At 38.5% G+C, this 16160-nt stretch overlaps 1 protein-coding gene across 1 annotated transcript; it reads right to left on the bottom strand.

The window, feature by feature from the left end:
* Nucleotides 1-841: 841 nt before the first annotated feature.
* Nucleotides 842-4504, bottom strand: LOC308521432 (chromosome-associated kinesin KIF4A-like; the record flags this gene model as incomplete). Its single annotated transcript, XM_081094454.1, has 1 exon — nt 842-4504. Exon 1 carries the CDS (start codon nt 4499-4501, stop codon nt 842-844), a length of 3660 nt encoding a protein of 1219 aa, XP_080950580.1. The 5' UTR covers nt 4502-4504.
* Nucleotides 4505-16160: the final 11656 nt, after the last annotated feature.

The following is a 16160-nucleotide window of genomic DNA, read 5'->3' as shown; positions in this document are numbered from 1 at the left end:
TTCTCTATATTTTAATTAATTTATGTTTATTAAATCTTCAGCTCTCTTGTAAGAAAATAATATGATATTATAGTCTGGTTTGTTTTGTAGTTAAGGTTGGGAATAAAAGTCATGGACTTTATCCTACTAAGAAGCAAAATCAAGATGGTTGTTTCTGTTTATACTGAAATCACAATAACAAGTTAGACATTAGTTTTATAACACAAATTAGTTTATTTTTACTTTTACCTGTGTAAGAGGATGTTAAGGTGTTTTTTCAATGCCTTTTATTTTCAACAACACTTCTTTAGTCAAATAGCTATTGGACATCCAGTTTCTGTTTGGTCTCCATATACCTGTTAGTATTTTTTCAGCGTTCTTTCTTCCTTTCTTTATATAATTAAAATATTAACATTTTAAAAGATGTTATTTACCTCAGCACCACAGAGACCCCATTCCTGAGAAGGGGTGAAAGACTGGTGCCAGGCCTCCCACCCAGGCCAGCCTCCGGCATTAAGCTGAGACAACCCTGAGATAAGACAGCTGTTCCCCATTTCCTTTGGGAGACCATCTTAACTGCTGGCAAATGACAGGGAGCTCCACTGTCCTGGGGCCTGGCTCCTGAAGTCAGCAGGGAGGTCAGCTGGTTCTCTCTTCAGCAGGTGGCTTAGCACCCTTCTGGAGAACACTGTCCGGGGCTGGAGGCCTGGAGACTAAGGGCTGACGTCCAACACAATTTCCTTCCCTTTCCATAACCTTCTGTCCCCTTTTCAACAGCAAGAAACCCTAATTCTAAAGGAGTCATTAGAAATCCCCTCTGGCATCTTCCAAGCCAGCCTGGGGCAGAGATGATGAGTGCAGTTCAGGGGCCCCCTTCTTCCCTAGGGGAGCAGCCTGAGAAGAAGCTGGCATTGCTGGTCAGAGCTCGTTTCCTTTTCCTCCCTGGAGCTTTATTTTCTTGGGAATCAGCAGCTACATGTTTCAGCTCAGGGAGGCCAAGGCAGGAGGCGGCCAGAGCCTGCTCCACCTCACACAGCTCCTTCAGGATTCTGCTGTTCGGAGTGGCACAGACAGGGTTGAAGAAGCTCAATCCTGGGGTCACCTCTGTGGGATCCTCCAGGGCGAAGGAGCCTTCGGAATCCTGGGTCCGCTCAACGGTGCCCAACCTGTCTTTGTCTTGCTGACGGTTCCTACACTTTGTGGGGTCACAGCTGCAGTCCACCCCACAGTTCAATGTCTGTCTCCTGCATCCACAGTGCTTATTCCCACACCAGCCCTTGCAGGAGCATCCTTGGATGGTCCTCTTGGATGTCTTAAATAATTTTCTTGGCTTCCATTCCTCATCATCCCCAGCACCCATGTCACCCTCCTCGGGCTCACTCACAGAATCCTCTGGACAGTATTTTAGATCCTTGACTTCCATGCTTTGCTCCAGGAACTTTTCTTTAAGACGGGAAGGTCTTGGCTTAGGTGGGATATATTCGAAAGAAGAGTCTGGGGATAGAAGCGTATCCTTCGGAAGGTGAGGTTTCTGTTTTCTGGCTACTTGCTTCATGATTTCCTTCTCTCGGAGAAGCTGCTTATTTTGCACACACACTGCCTGCATCTTCTCCAGCTCTCCCTGACGCTGCAGTGTGCTCCACGGCTGTTGCTCCTCTTCCCTGTCTGACGGCTCGAGCTGCTTTGCTGCCAGTTGGCTTCGCGGCAGCTGGCCCAGAAGATACAGCACCTCCTCTTGATGCTGCTGCTCCACTCGGAACAGCTCTGCCTGCACGTCTGCCTCTATTCCAGCAAAATGGTGCCGCTCCTCACACAGCATCCTCTGCATGTCAGCACAGCTGGCCTTGCTCTGTTTCAGGAGGCTTTCAAGCTTGCCAACCTGTACTTTGGAGGAGACCAGCTCTCCGATTAAAAATTTCACGGCACACTTGGCTTCCAGAATGGTAGCAATATTCTCCCAGCGGTGTCTTGGCCGGTCTTCGCTCTCTGCATCCAGCAGCTTCTGCTGTAGGTCGGCAATCTGAGCACTCCTGAGCTCCATTTCTGTCTCGAGGCTCTCAATCTGCTTTGTAGCGGGATCTTCTGACTCAGAAACTTGACCGTGCCGCTGAGCAAGTAAGAATGTGTGCCTCCGGAGTTTAGGAGGTGGGTTCTCCCCAGATCCCCTTTGTTCTTTGAGCTGAGCCAGATCCTGAGCCAGGATCTTTCTGTCTTCAAGAAGGTCACTCAGGTGGCATTTGGCCTCCTCAGTACTGACCATAACTTCGATTTCATTTCCAAGCCAACACTGCACGCGGGCTGCGGTGCCTTCCACCCCTTGGCTCTTGGTGTCTTTCCTCCTCTCTGAGACCTCCCGTTGCTTTTGGAGAGCGTCCTTGAGCCTCTTGTTGGCAGCTGCTGCCTCCTCAGTTTTACGTCGAAGCACATTAGACTGCCTCTGGAAGTTTCTTTCCAGTTTGAGCATCTCATATTGCCGTTTCCGGTCCCGTGCTTTTAATTGGATTACTTCTTTGTCTTTTTGTTGCTTCCACTGTCTAAACTTCTCAGCATCCTCTTTCATCCGACGCATTAACTGTACCCGCTGGTTTTTCATCGCCTGTATGTCCTGGTTCAGCTTGGAGACGGTATGCTCTGTGGATTCTTTCAGCTTCAGAAGTTTGGACTGTTCGCTCAGTTTCTTCTTCAGATCAGCTATTTGACACTCTAGCTCCCCTAGACGTCCGTGGCGGCGCTCACCCAGCTTGGCTTGGTTGGCATGCTTCTTTGTTGTCTGAAGTTCAAGCAGCAATTCTTCCTTTTCCTTTTGCAGATTGATGGCTTCCAACTCTAGATTTCTGATGTTTTCTTGGTCCTGCAACTGAATGGGCTGAAGTTGGCTGCCATCCTGAGTCATCTTCCTGGCCAGGGCCTCTTTCAGTGCAAGGGCTTTATTCAACTCCACCAGCTCCTTAGACATCTGAGCTTGACGCAGAGCATGTTGAGTGGTGAAGCCATCAGAAGACCTGCTGGTCGGTGAACTGCTTTCTACCTGAGCTTCTGGTTCCACTGCAGTATCCATGGCTGCGGCCATGTAAGAAACAGTTTCATCCGATATCTGGATAATCAGTTGCTGCAGGTTGCGAATCATCTCTACATTTTCTTTTAATTCCTGGCTTTCTGAAGTCCCCACCAGCTTTTGAAGATCCACTTTGCAGGCTGCATGCTGCCTGAGCGCTTCTAGTTTGGCATTCATTCTTTCATTTGCTTGTTCTGTCAAAATAATTCGCTCCAACATCTGGGCTGTCTGACCAGCTGCCTCACTCAGACCATGACTTAATTTTTCATTCTTCTCTATCAGGGAATGATTCTTCTCCATCAAAGATTGTAGATTCTCTGATGGCTCCACATTTATAGATCCAGGCAAGTTACCTCCGCGGGCTTGTAGCAATAAGACCTGTAGCTGTTGTACTTGTTGTTTCAGATGATTAAGTTCAGCTGTCTGGGGATCAATATTAACAATAGGTTTGTTTTTTATTTTTCTTGCTCTGTCAGCATAGCGAAGGGTATTTAATGTTTCTTCTAGATTGGAGTCAGCAGGACTGACACAGGCTATCATAAGAGTGTGGCTGTTGCCTCCGAGGGAATCTTGAAGCAGTCGAGTCAACTTGGAATCTCTATAGGGCACAAAGCCACCCTTTTTGTCATCTCCAAGGGCACTGATTACATTTCCCAAGCATAGGAGGCCTCGGTTAATATTAATACCCTCTTTGAGCCGATCCCCTTCAGCCTTGGTTTTCTTCTGTCTTTCTGATCCAGCAAGATCTACAAGATGCAGCTTGGAGTGGAAGCTGCTATTCTTGTCGCTTTTCTTTCTTTGCTCCATGGAGATTGTAAAGATGGCGTGAGACCGGGATGACTGGGAGTTCATGGCTGTGGAGGCCACCGTCCTACAGTTGTTGCCCTGCTCCAAATAGGAAATCATATCTGGGGCAACTAAAATAGTCTTCTCAGTGAGCCCCGTGATCTTTATGCCTTCCTTAGGATCCTCACGTATATTTATTTGAGAGGCTTTCTCACGAGATGGGCAGAGAAGATCCACAATTTCTTCATTGTAAATCTCCAAATATGAGACTTTCAGAGTAAATTCGAAGTCACTCTTCTTATCAGTTTCTTTGGAGAGCAGTTGTATTACCCTAGGAATGACCCCAACTGTTGGTTCATCCCCTTGCTCTGCAGTGTATACACCTCCCATGGAATAGGTCTTCCCTGAGCCAGTCTGTCCATAGGCCAGGATGGTTGCATTGTATCCTTTAAATATGCCTTTTATGAGTGGCGCTACTGCTGTATTAAAGACTTCTTCCTGCTCAGTAGAAGGGTCAAATACAAAATCGTAGGTGAAGGATTTGTCATTGCCAACCACCACCTGTGGTTCCCCAGGTATGAAGGAAAGGCACATCTGGCAGCCTTCACTGATCTCTTTGGGGACCAGAGGGCGACATCGCAGTGCCACTCTGACAGGAATTACCTTCACCTCTTCTTTCATGATTCTACCTCAGCAATGTCTCTTCTCTGGTCTCCCATTGCCCTGTCCAACCGGAGATTTAACCGCCAAGTTCCAAATTGGTTTCGGTTCCAGAGGCGCCGGCCAATCAGAAAGCAGGTAGCTGGAAGGGGAGAGGGAAGGAGCGCGCACGTTGCGCATGCGCAGCAATTGTTAGTATTTACCATAAAGTGAATCATCAAACAGCATGCATTAGCTTTAAAAGATGAAAACTGGAAGTTGTTAAGAATTGAGAGAGTTCACTTAATCATTACAACAAAACAAAAGTTACAAATCATGCAAGACATTCCCCATAGAAATAAGGCCCAGTTGTATTCTTGGAAATGCACAATGATAATGCTGCAATTATTTTTTTTAAGAAACTTTTCAAAAACAATACTGTGGCATTATTACACTTGGATTATATCTCTGCTTTATACACATATTTCCAAAACTACTGTGGTTATAGATGGACCACATATATCATCATTGTTTCTTCAACTATATTTTCTCTAAATTCTATTCTAGTTATTCTAGTAACAATTTGATTTTTTTTTATTGTCTTTTGTTTATAATCAAAATAACCTTTCTTCCAAAAGGTACTAGTGTCAGTATTCTTCCAAAAAAACTAAAGCAGTTAAAAGGGCAGTGGTGAAAGACTGTTCAAATAACAAGTAATTGTCCATCACACTTATTGATTAAAACAAAACAAGAGAGAGAGAGAATAAATTAAATTATAAAATTATTTTTTAGTATTAAATTGAAAAAATGATAAATAGCTATACAGGAAAATAAATTTTATTTAGTTACATAGTGATATTTCCTGTCTGTTAAGAATATAATTATAAATGAAATTCAATATTGGTGTCTGATGTTAGTTGATCAGAACAACCTTTAGACCCACTTTTTCTGTTCTGATATATGGTGAAAATTAATGTAATTATGAAAATCTATTAATACCAATCTGAATTTGAATATGTAGGAATCATGTATGTTCATGCATATATGATTTTAAATTCTGGTAAATATTATGTATTCAATGTTTCCTGGTTGAAGTTATGCAAAAGTAAAATGAATGGAATTAGAAAACTTAATGGGAGGAAAAAGAGTAATCAATCAATATTATTACATTATAATTAAAAAATATGTCTGTGTTTTCACCTACAATTTATGAAATTTGATATTTCATTGGAAAAATAAAAGAAATATCTATGTTTGTATTAAAAGTACAAATAAATATGTGATAAAATAAATCAATATCATACATATTTTCCTAGTATCTTTTTTTCTCAAAGGAAATCATGTTTCTCTCTTTATACTTGAAATAATTTTAAAATACTGATGCTTTCCTGTGAGAATGCTGGCCCAATACTTCCTCATTTTACCTAATTTTGAAAACAAATACAAACAAAAAAACCTATTAGGAAGGGAGACTTTTCACAGTTTCCTTGGTTAGAAATAGAAGTTAATTAAAACCTTAATAGAATCCTTATTTGTTGTCTGTACTTTTGAGACACAAAAGGGTAAAAACAAAGGTAAACTTTTAGATGCTCCTCATTCCCTAATCATTTCACATGTGTTTCTTGGAAATCTATTTCTTCAAACTCTAGGGACTTAATTCTTAATGAGAAGCTTTTTCTGATTAGGAAATAAAAACAAAACCTACAGCATTAGAGCAGACTCTAATACACCATTAAAAGGTAATTTATGCCCTAACCGGTTTGGCTCAGTGGATGGAGCGTCGGCCTGCGGACTGAAAGGTCCCAGGTTCGATTCCGGTCAAGGGCATGTACCTTGGTTGTGGGCACATCCCCAGTAGGGGGTGTGCAGGAGGCAGCTGATCCATGTTTCTCTCTCATCGATGTTTCTAACTCTCTATCCCTATCCGTTCCTCTCTGTAAAAGAAATCAATTTATATATATATATATATATATATATATATATATATATATATATGTATATATATATTTAAAGGTAATTTAAAGCCCTGAGCAGTTATTTCAGTGGGTAGAGAATCAGCCTGCAGACTGTAAGGTCCCAGGTTTGATTCTGGTCAAGGGCATGTACCTTGGTTGTGGGCACATCCCCAGTAGGAGGTGTGCAGGAGGCAGCTAATCAATGTTTCTCTCTCTCATTGATGTTTCTAACTCTCTATCCCTCTACCTTCTTCTCTGTAAAAAATGAATAAAATATATTTAAAAAATAATTTAGAGAAAATATGAAAAAATAATTAATGATACTTGGAAGAACTTGAACTAAAAATGGGTTTTTGGGGGGTTTTTTTGTATGCCATCCTTAAACAACTCATTTCAATGTATAATTATTGAGATATTTTACCTTTTTTATGTCTTAGAAATTCATATTAGCAACTTTTCAAGTGTTCAATAAACACATGTTGCTAGCGAATGCTATGTTGGACAGTAAACATCTACAGTCTTAATTTAAAACAAAAACCAAAAACATTTAATGAGTACACCATGAGCCATACACGAAACTAGCTCCTAATTAAATAAGCCTCCTGAATTTTAAAATTTGGTGTAATGAAATAAGGTTAGCAAATAGTTCAAATAAGACAAATATTTTCATAGAAAGTGAGTGTAATAAGGAGATATGGGAGATAAAAAAGCTTTTCTTTACAGTGGCAAGATATAGATAGATAGGTAGATAGATGATAGATAGATATGTAACTATTGTTATATAGTTTTATATTTAGTTTTTTAAAGAGTTTCAAAAATTCAGGAAAATATTAAAATGTCTGAAAGTTATTTAAATTTTGAATATTTTAAATGACTTTAATATAGTAGTAACTGTATTACCCTTAAGATCTCCTAAGCACCCTTATTAGATTGTATCTGTCTTAGCTATACTTATAGAAATTCTTATGTAGTGAGTGTTTTCTGGGACTGGGAATTTGTGTTTATTTTTAAAACATCCCATAGTTTCTGCTACAAGTAGTTCACATATCACACTTAAAGAAACACTCTTCTAGGGTCTACAATGGCTTATTTTTGTTTGTTTGTTTGTTTTGTGTTTATCAATAGACTCAGAAATTTTGGTCTACATTTAGCACTTTGAAAGGAATTAGGGAAATTTCTCTGGGTTACATGTCAATCAATTATCTATCTCTCTTTCTATATATTTATTGGCTTATTTTTTACATTTCACGCATAAAGGAATTATCAACATTAGCTTTATTTTCAATGGTTCTTTTTTTCCCCTTATTCAAAACCTGCTTCTTATGTTTTATATGAGTAATGTTACCTTCAATTTCTCTGAGTATATTACTTAGAGATTTTTAAGAACTATTTTGTTTCCTCCGAGTTCAGCTACTAGGATTATTTCTCTTTCTCTTTCATTATGCACATGTATGATAATCTTGGTGGTCCACTTTATTTACTTTATTGAAATTATCACACATCAACCCCAAGTTTATCTGCATTAATAAGTCTTCTTTCAAGAACTATAGAATATTACCTTTTCTTTTCAGAATTTTTTTGCCCTTTGACTTTTTAGCAAATGTTTTAGGATTTTGAGTTGTTGATTCTGATTAATATTCATTTTTTTTTAAATTCCTAAAATTGTTTATACTCTTTCAACTTTCTAATTTTTACTTGGATAAAGGCCAACTTTTTAATGACCAATTTATTATTACTCAAGACTTAAGTGAGAATTTGAGAATGATTTTAAATGGAGCACAGTGGGTATTTAAAGTTTTATCTTTAAAGTCTGCCCAAAAGTTATATTGCTTCTCTGCTTCTTAGAGATATTTCAAAGCCTTTACAAGGTAACTGTATTCTAGCTTCTGTTGAGAAATCATGAAGCTATGTTCTTGAAAAGTATTCTTCATCCTTACTTCTTCCTTCCTCTGTGTTTACAAAGTAAAATCAATATACTTGAAAACATTTATAATTATATAATTTGTGACTTTTAAAATATCTATTTTATATAGTATTATTTATTGTTTTGTTTCTATCGCTAAACAGGAAAAGAAACAAAATATTTCTAAACAACTGCATTATTATAAGTATAAAATAAATAAATAAGTCGTTGCCCTGAATTACTTATCTAAGTATATGCAAACAACACTAATGAATTAGCTACTGAGCATTAACCTCTCAGAGTGTGTACCTCAGCATTACATGTCAGAACTGTTGCCCATACAGGACTCTCTCAGAAGAAAAGTAAACTGTTGCCTTGAGGAAACACATCTGCTTTCCCTAAGTTCAGCAAAATCAACCAAATTGCACATTAGTGGTTAGAGAACAGGCTAGGTTGTACAGGGTGAAATACATGGATGAACATATGCTCCTCCGACAGCAGTTGTTTTTTGTTTTATGGCGTTTTTGGCACATGAATACTCCTAGGACAATTTTTTGCAACCTGAATATACACCAAATTAGGAATAGAGCTTCAGAATTTGGGACGAAATAGATAAATGGATATTTCTAGGCTTCATGGAAAAGGGTAATAGAGGTAGAGATGAAAGAAATTTGTAGGAGATTCCTATATATTCCTTGATAAAGCAAAGATATATGAAATTACCACATAGTTTTATTACAAAATATCACAGAATTTTTATTTTAGGAAAACTGAATCATGAGCAATACAGATGCTCTATAAGCAAGCCATGACTGAGAGGTTTTCAAAGAGAAAGATATGTTGCAATTAATATTGAGGTATGCGGTATGCTTAATAGAGTGCCTGGCATGTAAGAAATGTAATGCAATGCTTTGGATAATTCACATTAATATTACAGTTCTCTTTATAATGCTCTTGTGCATTGTCTTAAGAAAAAAATATTAAAATTCAAATATCTCAATAACCAAAATAGCCCCCCTAACCTTCTCATATATGTGTACATGTATAGGGGGAGCAACCTGGGAGAGGTGAGAAGATAGGAAAGCTAGAGTAATGACTTAGATCATGTCAATAAGTAAGCAAGGACAATACCTGCTTTTCCTCTTCCCTCAGATGTCCAAGTCACAGAAGAGATCACAGTAAAAGGGGAAATGCCCCCCTGGTAACGGCTATCAAGCAGGAAGATGGCACAAAGGTGCCCCGCCCTTCTCTTCACACTGCCACCTAACATAGGAATGTTTCCCCATGCTTTGGGCCCCCTGATGAGACAAAGAGAAGACAAATAAAATAATCTGCAAACATAAGCCAGAGAGTTAATAGCTCTGAACATAAAGTGAATGTGGCTGAAGATGAGGTCTTAGCCTCTAGTACTGTCAATAATGTTGTGTGGCTTCCTTTAATCACTAATGCCACCCAGAGAAATCATGCGCTGTGAACCAGGCAAGGCCAGCTCTAAATAGTTGTACTGTGCAAGAGAAGAAATAATCATGAGAGAGGTAATAAACAGAAAATCAGGCCCCTTCCCACTTTTTTTTCTAAGTCAAGTAAGCTCTGAAGTGTCTGTTATAATTCAAAAAGGGGACAGGCTTCCAAAGTTAATAATTATAAACAAATTAACTGCAGTGAATGGTTGTGTGTGTGTGTGCAATCCAAATATAATGAGATATTTCTTAAACATCACAGACTGTAGGAAATTTTATACTTCTTATGAGTAAAGACTTTTTTCTTTCCTTTCAATGTGTAACGCAGATGGATGTGGAAACCAACAGAGAGTAAGAAGGCTCCTTGGGAAATGAATTAACATATCATTATCATCTTTGCCAATTAGCATTTATTGAGCAACTGGGCACTTTGTACTAAGAGTTGCCACAGAGATTGAATATTGAGACAGGTTTTCATATTCTGTAAATTTATGGTCATCTTTTGGAGGGTAGGATGAACCTGGTAATGCATCACATTGTGTGGAATTGTTCTAAGTTTTGTTTTTCTAAAGGAAATTATATTTTTAAACAAATATAATTTGTGTGTTTAATTCTAATATCATTAGAATCTTATATGTCTTAATAAATAGGATTTTATAGAGTTAGAATGAAATTTACCTTGTAAATTGTTGCTATGAGCATTGAGGAGAGCTATGAATCAATTATTACCTATAGATCTACAAGTTGAATTATTTTTTCCAATTTGATATTGGTGAGAGCAAACATCTGGTTCACTCCAAGGGAGGGATCATTTTTCATGTAAATGTCATTTAGCATAAAATTCACTCTGATGTAATCAGAATCTTCCTTTTTGCAGCAGCTCTAATTTGGTATAATCTCTCTATATAAAACCCTAATATTCAAATAGACCGAAAGCGGAACAATCAAACACCTGGTGGCTATGACATGTGCTGACCACCAGGGGAAGCATGCAGAACATAGCAGGTGTCAGCCATGACAGGATGGTGGAGCAGGTGAACAGGGGCGCCAGACCAAGCTGGGGCACCAGTCACTGTCATTGGGGCAAGCCTCTGGTGGTTACTGAAAATTCTTTGCTCCCGTGTGCTGCAGTCCCATCCAGTGCTCACACTTGCTGCCAGTGCCAGCCCTACTCACACCCACTGCTGGCACCAGCCCCAATCACTCCACACCATCAGTGTGTGCGAGCAGGGCCCGCGCCTTCAGCACGTGGGACCGATGACAGCGGAAACTGGGCTGCCGGCAGACAGGGGACTAGGGGCCGCAGTGGGAGGGGCCAGCCAGGGGTGTGAAGGATGGGCTGAGACCCACCCCTGTGCCCACCGCAGCCTCACGACCCATAGTTCCTTTCAAGGTGCATGAATTTGTGCACTGGGCCCCTAGTTTTTATTATAATTGTGGTGATAGAATTAACAAATAAAAAAGTATTGTCTGTGCTTCTCTTTTTCTTAAATATATATTTTTATTGATTTCAGAGAGGAAGGGAGAAGGAGAGAGAGATAGAAACACAAATGATAAGAGAAAATAATTGATCGGCTGCCTCCCACACACCCCACACCCAGAACTGAGCCCGTAACCCAGGCATATGCCCTGACCAGGGAACCAAACCATGACCTTCAGGTTCATAGGTTAATGCTCAACAACCCAGCCACGCCAGCTGGGCTGTGCTTGTCTTTATGCTAAAAATTAATGTTTACAATTTCTTTTGGAGTCTGACACTGAAGCAATGGTCATCTCATTTTCAGATCTTCCTTGTAAGATATTCCTTTTTTAAATTTATTTGACTCAACTAATATTGCTGTCTCAGGCAGCTGCAATATTAAATAATTGCCCTTGAATTTTTTTTTTTGGGGGGGGGGAATCATAGAAATAGGGTTTTTCTCACTGGGAAAATTCTCAGTCAGATCAAATAAAGATGCCATGAGGATATGGCTTTTCCAGGGAGCTACCAGGCAGGTCAAATAATGAAAATGCTCTGGGGATGTCTTGTGTTTTTATTTTTAAAACCCTACCTGCTACCTCCTGCCAATCACACCCTTGTGATAGGTGGGCTATTACTTTTCATATCAACTCTCCCTGAGCATTGCCCTCCTAAAGGACTCATCAAAAGCTTGTTGAAGTAAATGCCAGGCCTGATTGTTTGGAAAGCTCAAGTGTACATATTTCCATTAAAATCCCATCCAGGTCCATTTAATTTATTCACATATAAACAAAATGCTCTTTATTGCATTGAATGCAGTTTTGATAGATGGCTGTTAGCATTCTATCCAGGTATAAAAAATACAAAGATAAATGAATCCGTTTTTTGCTTCACATACTTTATGACTTTCATCTCCACCTGAAAGCATCCTTTGGCTCTCTATCTACTTCATGTTCCACTAAGAGAAAGTTCTTTTTCTAGCTGGAGCTTGTTTTGTTGTGCTCCTAATGTGAAGCTAGCTCTGCAGAAATTAGAAAAATAGCATTAAATTATAGCAGTAGTGATCACATTTTCAACCACAATCCCTGCATGTATATTAATCCTTATTTTATCCTATCATCAGCATTTGACACAATTATCACCCCACCTCCTGAAAAAAAATTCTTCAATTTGATTCAAAGACAAAGAATATGTTTGTTTTTCTTTTAACTCACCAGTGGCCTTCTTTTTAATCTTCTTTGAATGTTCCTACTATTCTTCCATAACTTATAATGGATGTAGTCTTCCAGAGAAAAGTCCTTGGACATTTTAATGCCACTTATTTCATGAAAACTATCAAATCAAGATTAATCCAATCAAAAAAAAGGCAAAGGAGTTAAATAGACACTAATCAAAGAGAGATTCAATCAAAACAACAATGAGGTACTATCTCACACCTGCCAGAATTGCTATCATCAACAAATCAACAAACGAAAAGTGCTGGTGAGGATGTGGAGAAAAAGGAACCCTTGTGCACTGCAGGTGGGAATGCAGACTGGTGCAGCCACTGTGGAAATCAGTATGGCATTTCCTCAAAAAATTAAAATGGAATTTCCATTTGATCCAGTAATCCCACTTCTAGGAATATATCCCAAGAAAATAGAAACACCAATCAAAAAGGATATATGCACCCCTATGTTCATAGCAGCACAATTTACAATAGCTAAGATTTGGAAACAGTCTAAATTCCCATCAGCTGACAAGTGAATTAGAAAACTTTGGTGCATCTACACAATGGAATACTATGCCACTGTAAAAAAGAAGGAATTCTTACCATTTTGCAACAGCATGGATGGAACTGGAGAACATTATGCTAAGTGAAATAAGCCAGTGAGAGAAAGATAAATATCACATGATCTCACTCATTTGTGGAATATAATCAACAACATAAACTGATAAACAAAAATAAAACCAGAGTCATAGAAGCATAGAACAGACTGTACAACCTATGAAGGAAGCGGGGTGGTGGGTGGGGTGGGAAGGGGTGAAGGGATAAGAGATCAAACAAAGGACTTGTATGCATGTATATGAGCATAACCAATGGACAAAGACAGGGAGGTGGGGAGTGAGGGCATGTACTGGGGGGTGGGGGCGGCCAGGGAGTGGTCAATGGGGGTAAAACTTTAAACCAGTGGTTCTCAACCTTCTGTCCCTTTAAATACAGTTCCTCATGTTGTGACCCAACCATAAAATTATTTTTGGTGCTACTTCATAACTGTAATGTTGCTACTGTTATGAATCGTAATATAAATATCTGATATGCAGGATGGTCTTAGGCGACCCCTGTGGAAGGGTCTTTCAACCGCCAAAGGGGTCGTGACCCACAGGTTGAGAACCGCTGCACAATAAAGAATTTAAATTAAAAAAAAAAAAGATTAGACTTCAGATATCAACCCACCCACTCCATATTTTCACTCGCATGTCAAATAGACTTCTATTTTGGAATACAGAAAAAATCATAAGAGAAGGAAAAAGCTTGGAAATTTCTGGAGCTATAAAACTGACAGGGTCAGATGGAGAAAATAACAGAAAAACCTATCTGAGAAGAGAGTTGAGAGGAATAAACATTACAGCCTCAACATTCCCTCTGTCAGGGATTGGTAAAACATGGGCCAGTTGTGGAGGTGTGAATTGACACATGTTCATAGAAAAGCTCACATGTTATGGTTTCTCATACATTGAGCAGTTGGCTTCATAATTCATTCAAAGAGTTTATTCAGTTCAGTTGACTCACTTGGAAAATCAAAGATTGTTAAGGCACATGTTATATATAAAAAGTCAGTTAAAATGGGCAAAAATCTTACTTATATTTGGGAAACCTCTATAGAACTGAGAGAACAAAAAAGTACTGACACAAATTAAATGCCATGATTTTATCTGAATCTTTTTTAAGACTTTTATTAGGATATAATTATTGCATCATAAAAGTCACCCATTTAAAATTTACAATTCAATGGTTTTTAGTATATTCACCACAATCTAAGTTTAGAACATATTAAACATACCAAAAAAAAAAAAAGAAACTACAACCATTAGCAAATCACTTTCCTTTCCTGCCCTACCCCCTGCAATAGGTAAATACAAATATAACATCTCTTTTTTTAAAAAAAGTTCTCTTTATTGTTGAAAGTATTACAGATGTCCCCCCATTTTTCCCATTGACCCCCTTCATCCTATACTTGCCCTCTCCTCCAGGCCTTCACCACACTATTGTCTGTGTCCCTGGGCTACACATATTTGCATATAAATTCACCGGTTAATCTCTCCCCAGCTACTCCTCACCCCCCAGCTTTTCCTCTGAGATTCATCAGTCTGTTCCATGCTTCTATATCTCTGGATTTATTTTGTTTATCAGTTTATTTTGTTCTTTAGATCCTATATGTGAGTGAGATCATGTGATACTTATCTTTCTCTGACCGGCTTATTTCACTTAGCATAACACTCTCCAAGTCCCTCCATGCTTCCTCAAAGGGTAAGCTATCCTTCTTTTACAGCTACATAATATTCCGTGGGGTAAATGTAGCATGGCTTTTTTATCTATTCATCTACTGATGGGCAGTTGGGCTGTTTCCAGATCTTAGCTATTGTAAATTGTGCTGCTATGAACATAGAGGTCCATATATTCTTTCTGTTTGGTGTTTCAGGTTTCTTAAGATATATTCCTAGAAGTGGGATCACTAGGTCAAATGGCAGTTCCATATTTAATTTTTTGAGGAAACTCCATACTGTTTTCCATAATGGCTGTATCAGTCTGCATCCCCACCTACAGTATACTACAATTCCCTTTTCTCCACATCCTTGCCAGCATTTGTCATTTCTTGATGGTAGCTATTCTCACAAGTGTGAGGTGATCACTCATTGTTATCTTAACTTAAATCTGATGATTAGTGACTTTGTGCATTTTTTAATATGTGTCTTGGCCATCTGTATGTCCACTTTGGAGAAATGGACCCAAGCCATTAGACTCAATTAATATTTGACAAAAGAGGCAAGAACATACAATAGAGTAAGAATAGTCTCTTCAATAATGGTATTGGGAAAATTAATTAGACAAGTACATGCAAAAAAATGAAACTAGATCACCAACTTATACCATACACAAGAATAAATTCAAAATGGATAAAAGATTTAAATGTAAGTCATGAAACCATAAAAATCTCAGAAGAAACAATAGGCAGCAAAATCTCAGATATCTCTCATAGCAATATGTTTGCTGATACATATCCTAGGACAAGAGAAACAAAGGAGAAAAAAAATACCACAAATGAGATGACATCAAAATAAAAAGCTTCTGCACAGCAAAAGAAACCATCCACAAAATGAAGAGGGATCCCACTGTATGGAAGAACATATTTGCCAATGATACATCTGATAAAGCATTAATTTCCAAAATATATAAGGAACTCAAAGAACTTAACAAAAGGAAGACAAGTAATCCAATTAAAAATGGGCAAAGGAACTAATGTCTCTTTTTGTAAATTATTTCTTCTTATAGCAGAAACTTTTAAAGAATTATCCAGTTGCAGTAATATGTTATTCCTTTTTAAAAATAAAATGTTTATTAAAATAATTGTAGATTGACATAAAGTTGTAAGAAATAATACAGAGACATCCATGTACACTTTATCCATTTTCTCCCCAAAAGCAGCATTTTGCAAAACTATTGCAGTGCAATACGACAATGAGGATAATGACATTGACCCAATCCATTGATTTTATTCAGTGTATGTTTGTGTTTAGTTATATAGAATTTCATTACACATGTAGGTTTTTGTATCTACTAACACAGTCAAGGATCTGAAGAGTTCCATCATCGTCAGTATCCCTCCTGCTGCCTTTTATAATCACAGCAGCATCCTTTCTTTCTCCCTCTCCTCCCATAACT

The sequence above is a fragment of the Myotis nattereri genome (assembly GCF_964212035.1).
Source record: "Myotis nattereri genome assembly, chromosome: 6".
Taxonomy (NCBI): Eukaryota; Metazoa; Chordata; class Mammalia; order Chiroptera; family Vespertilionidae; genus Myotis; species Myotis nattereri.
Note: the sequence above shows the minus strand (reverse complement) of the source record. Positions and strands in the feature narration are given on the sequence as shown.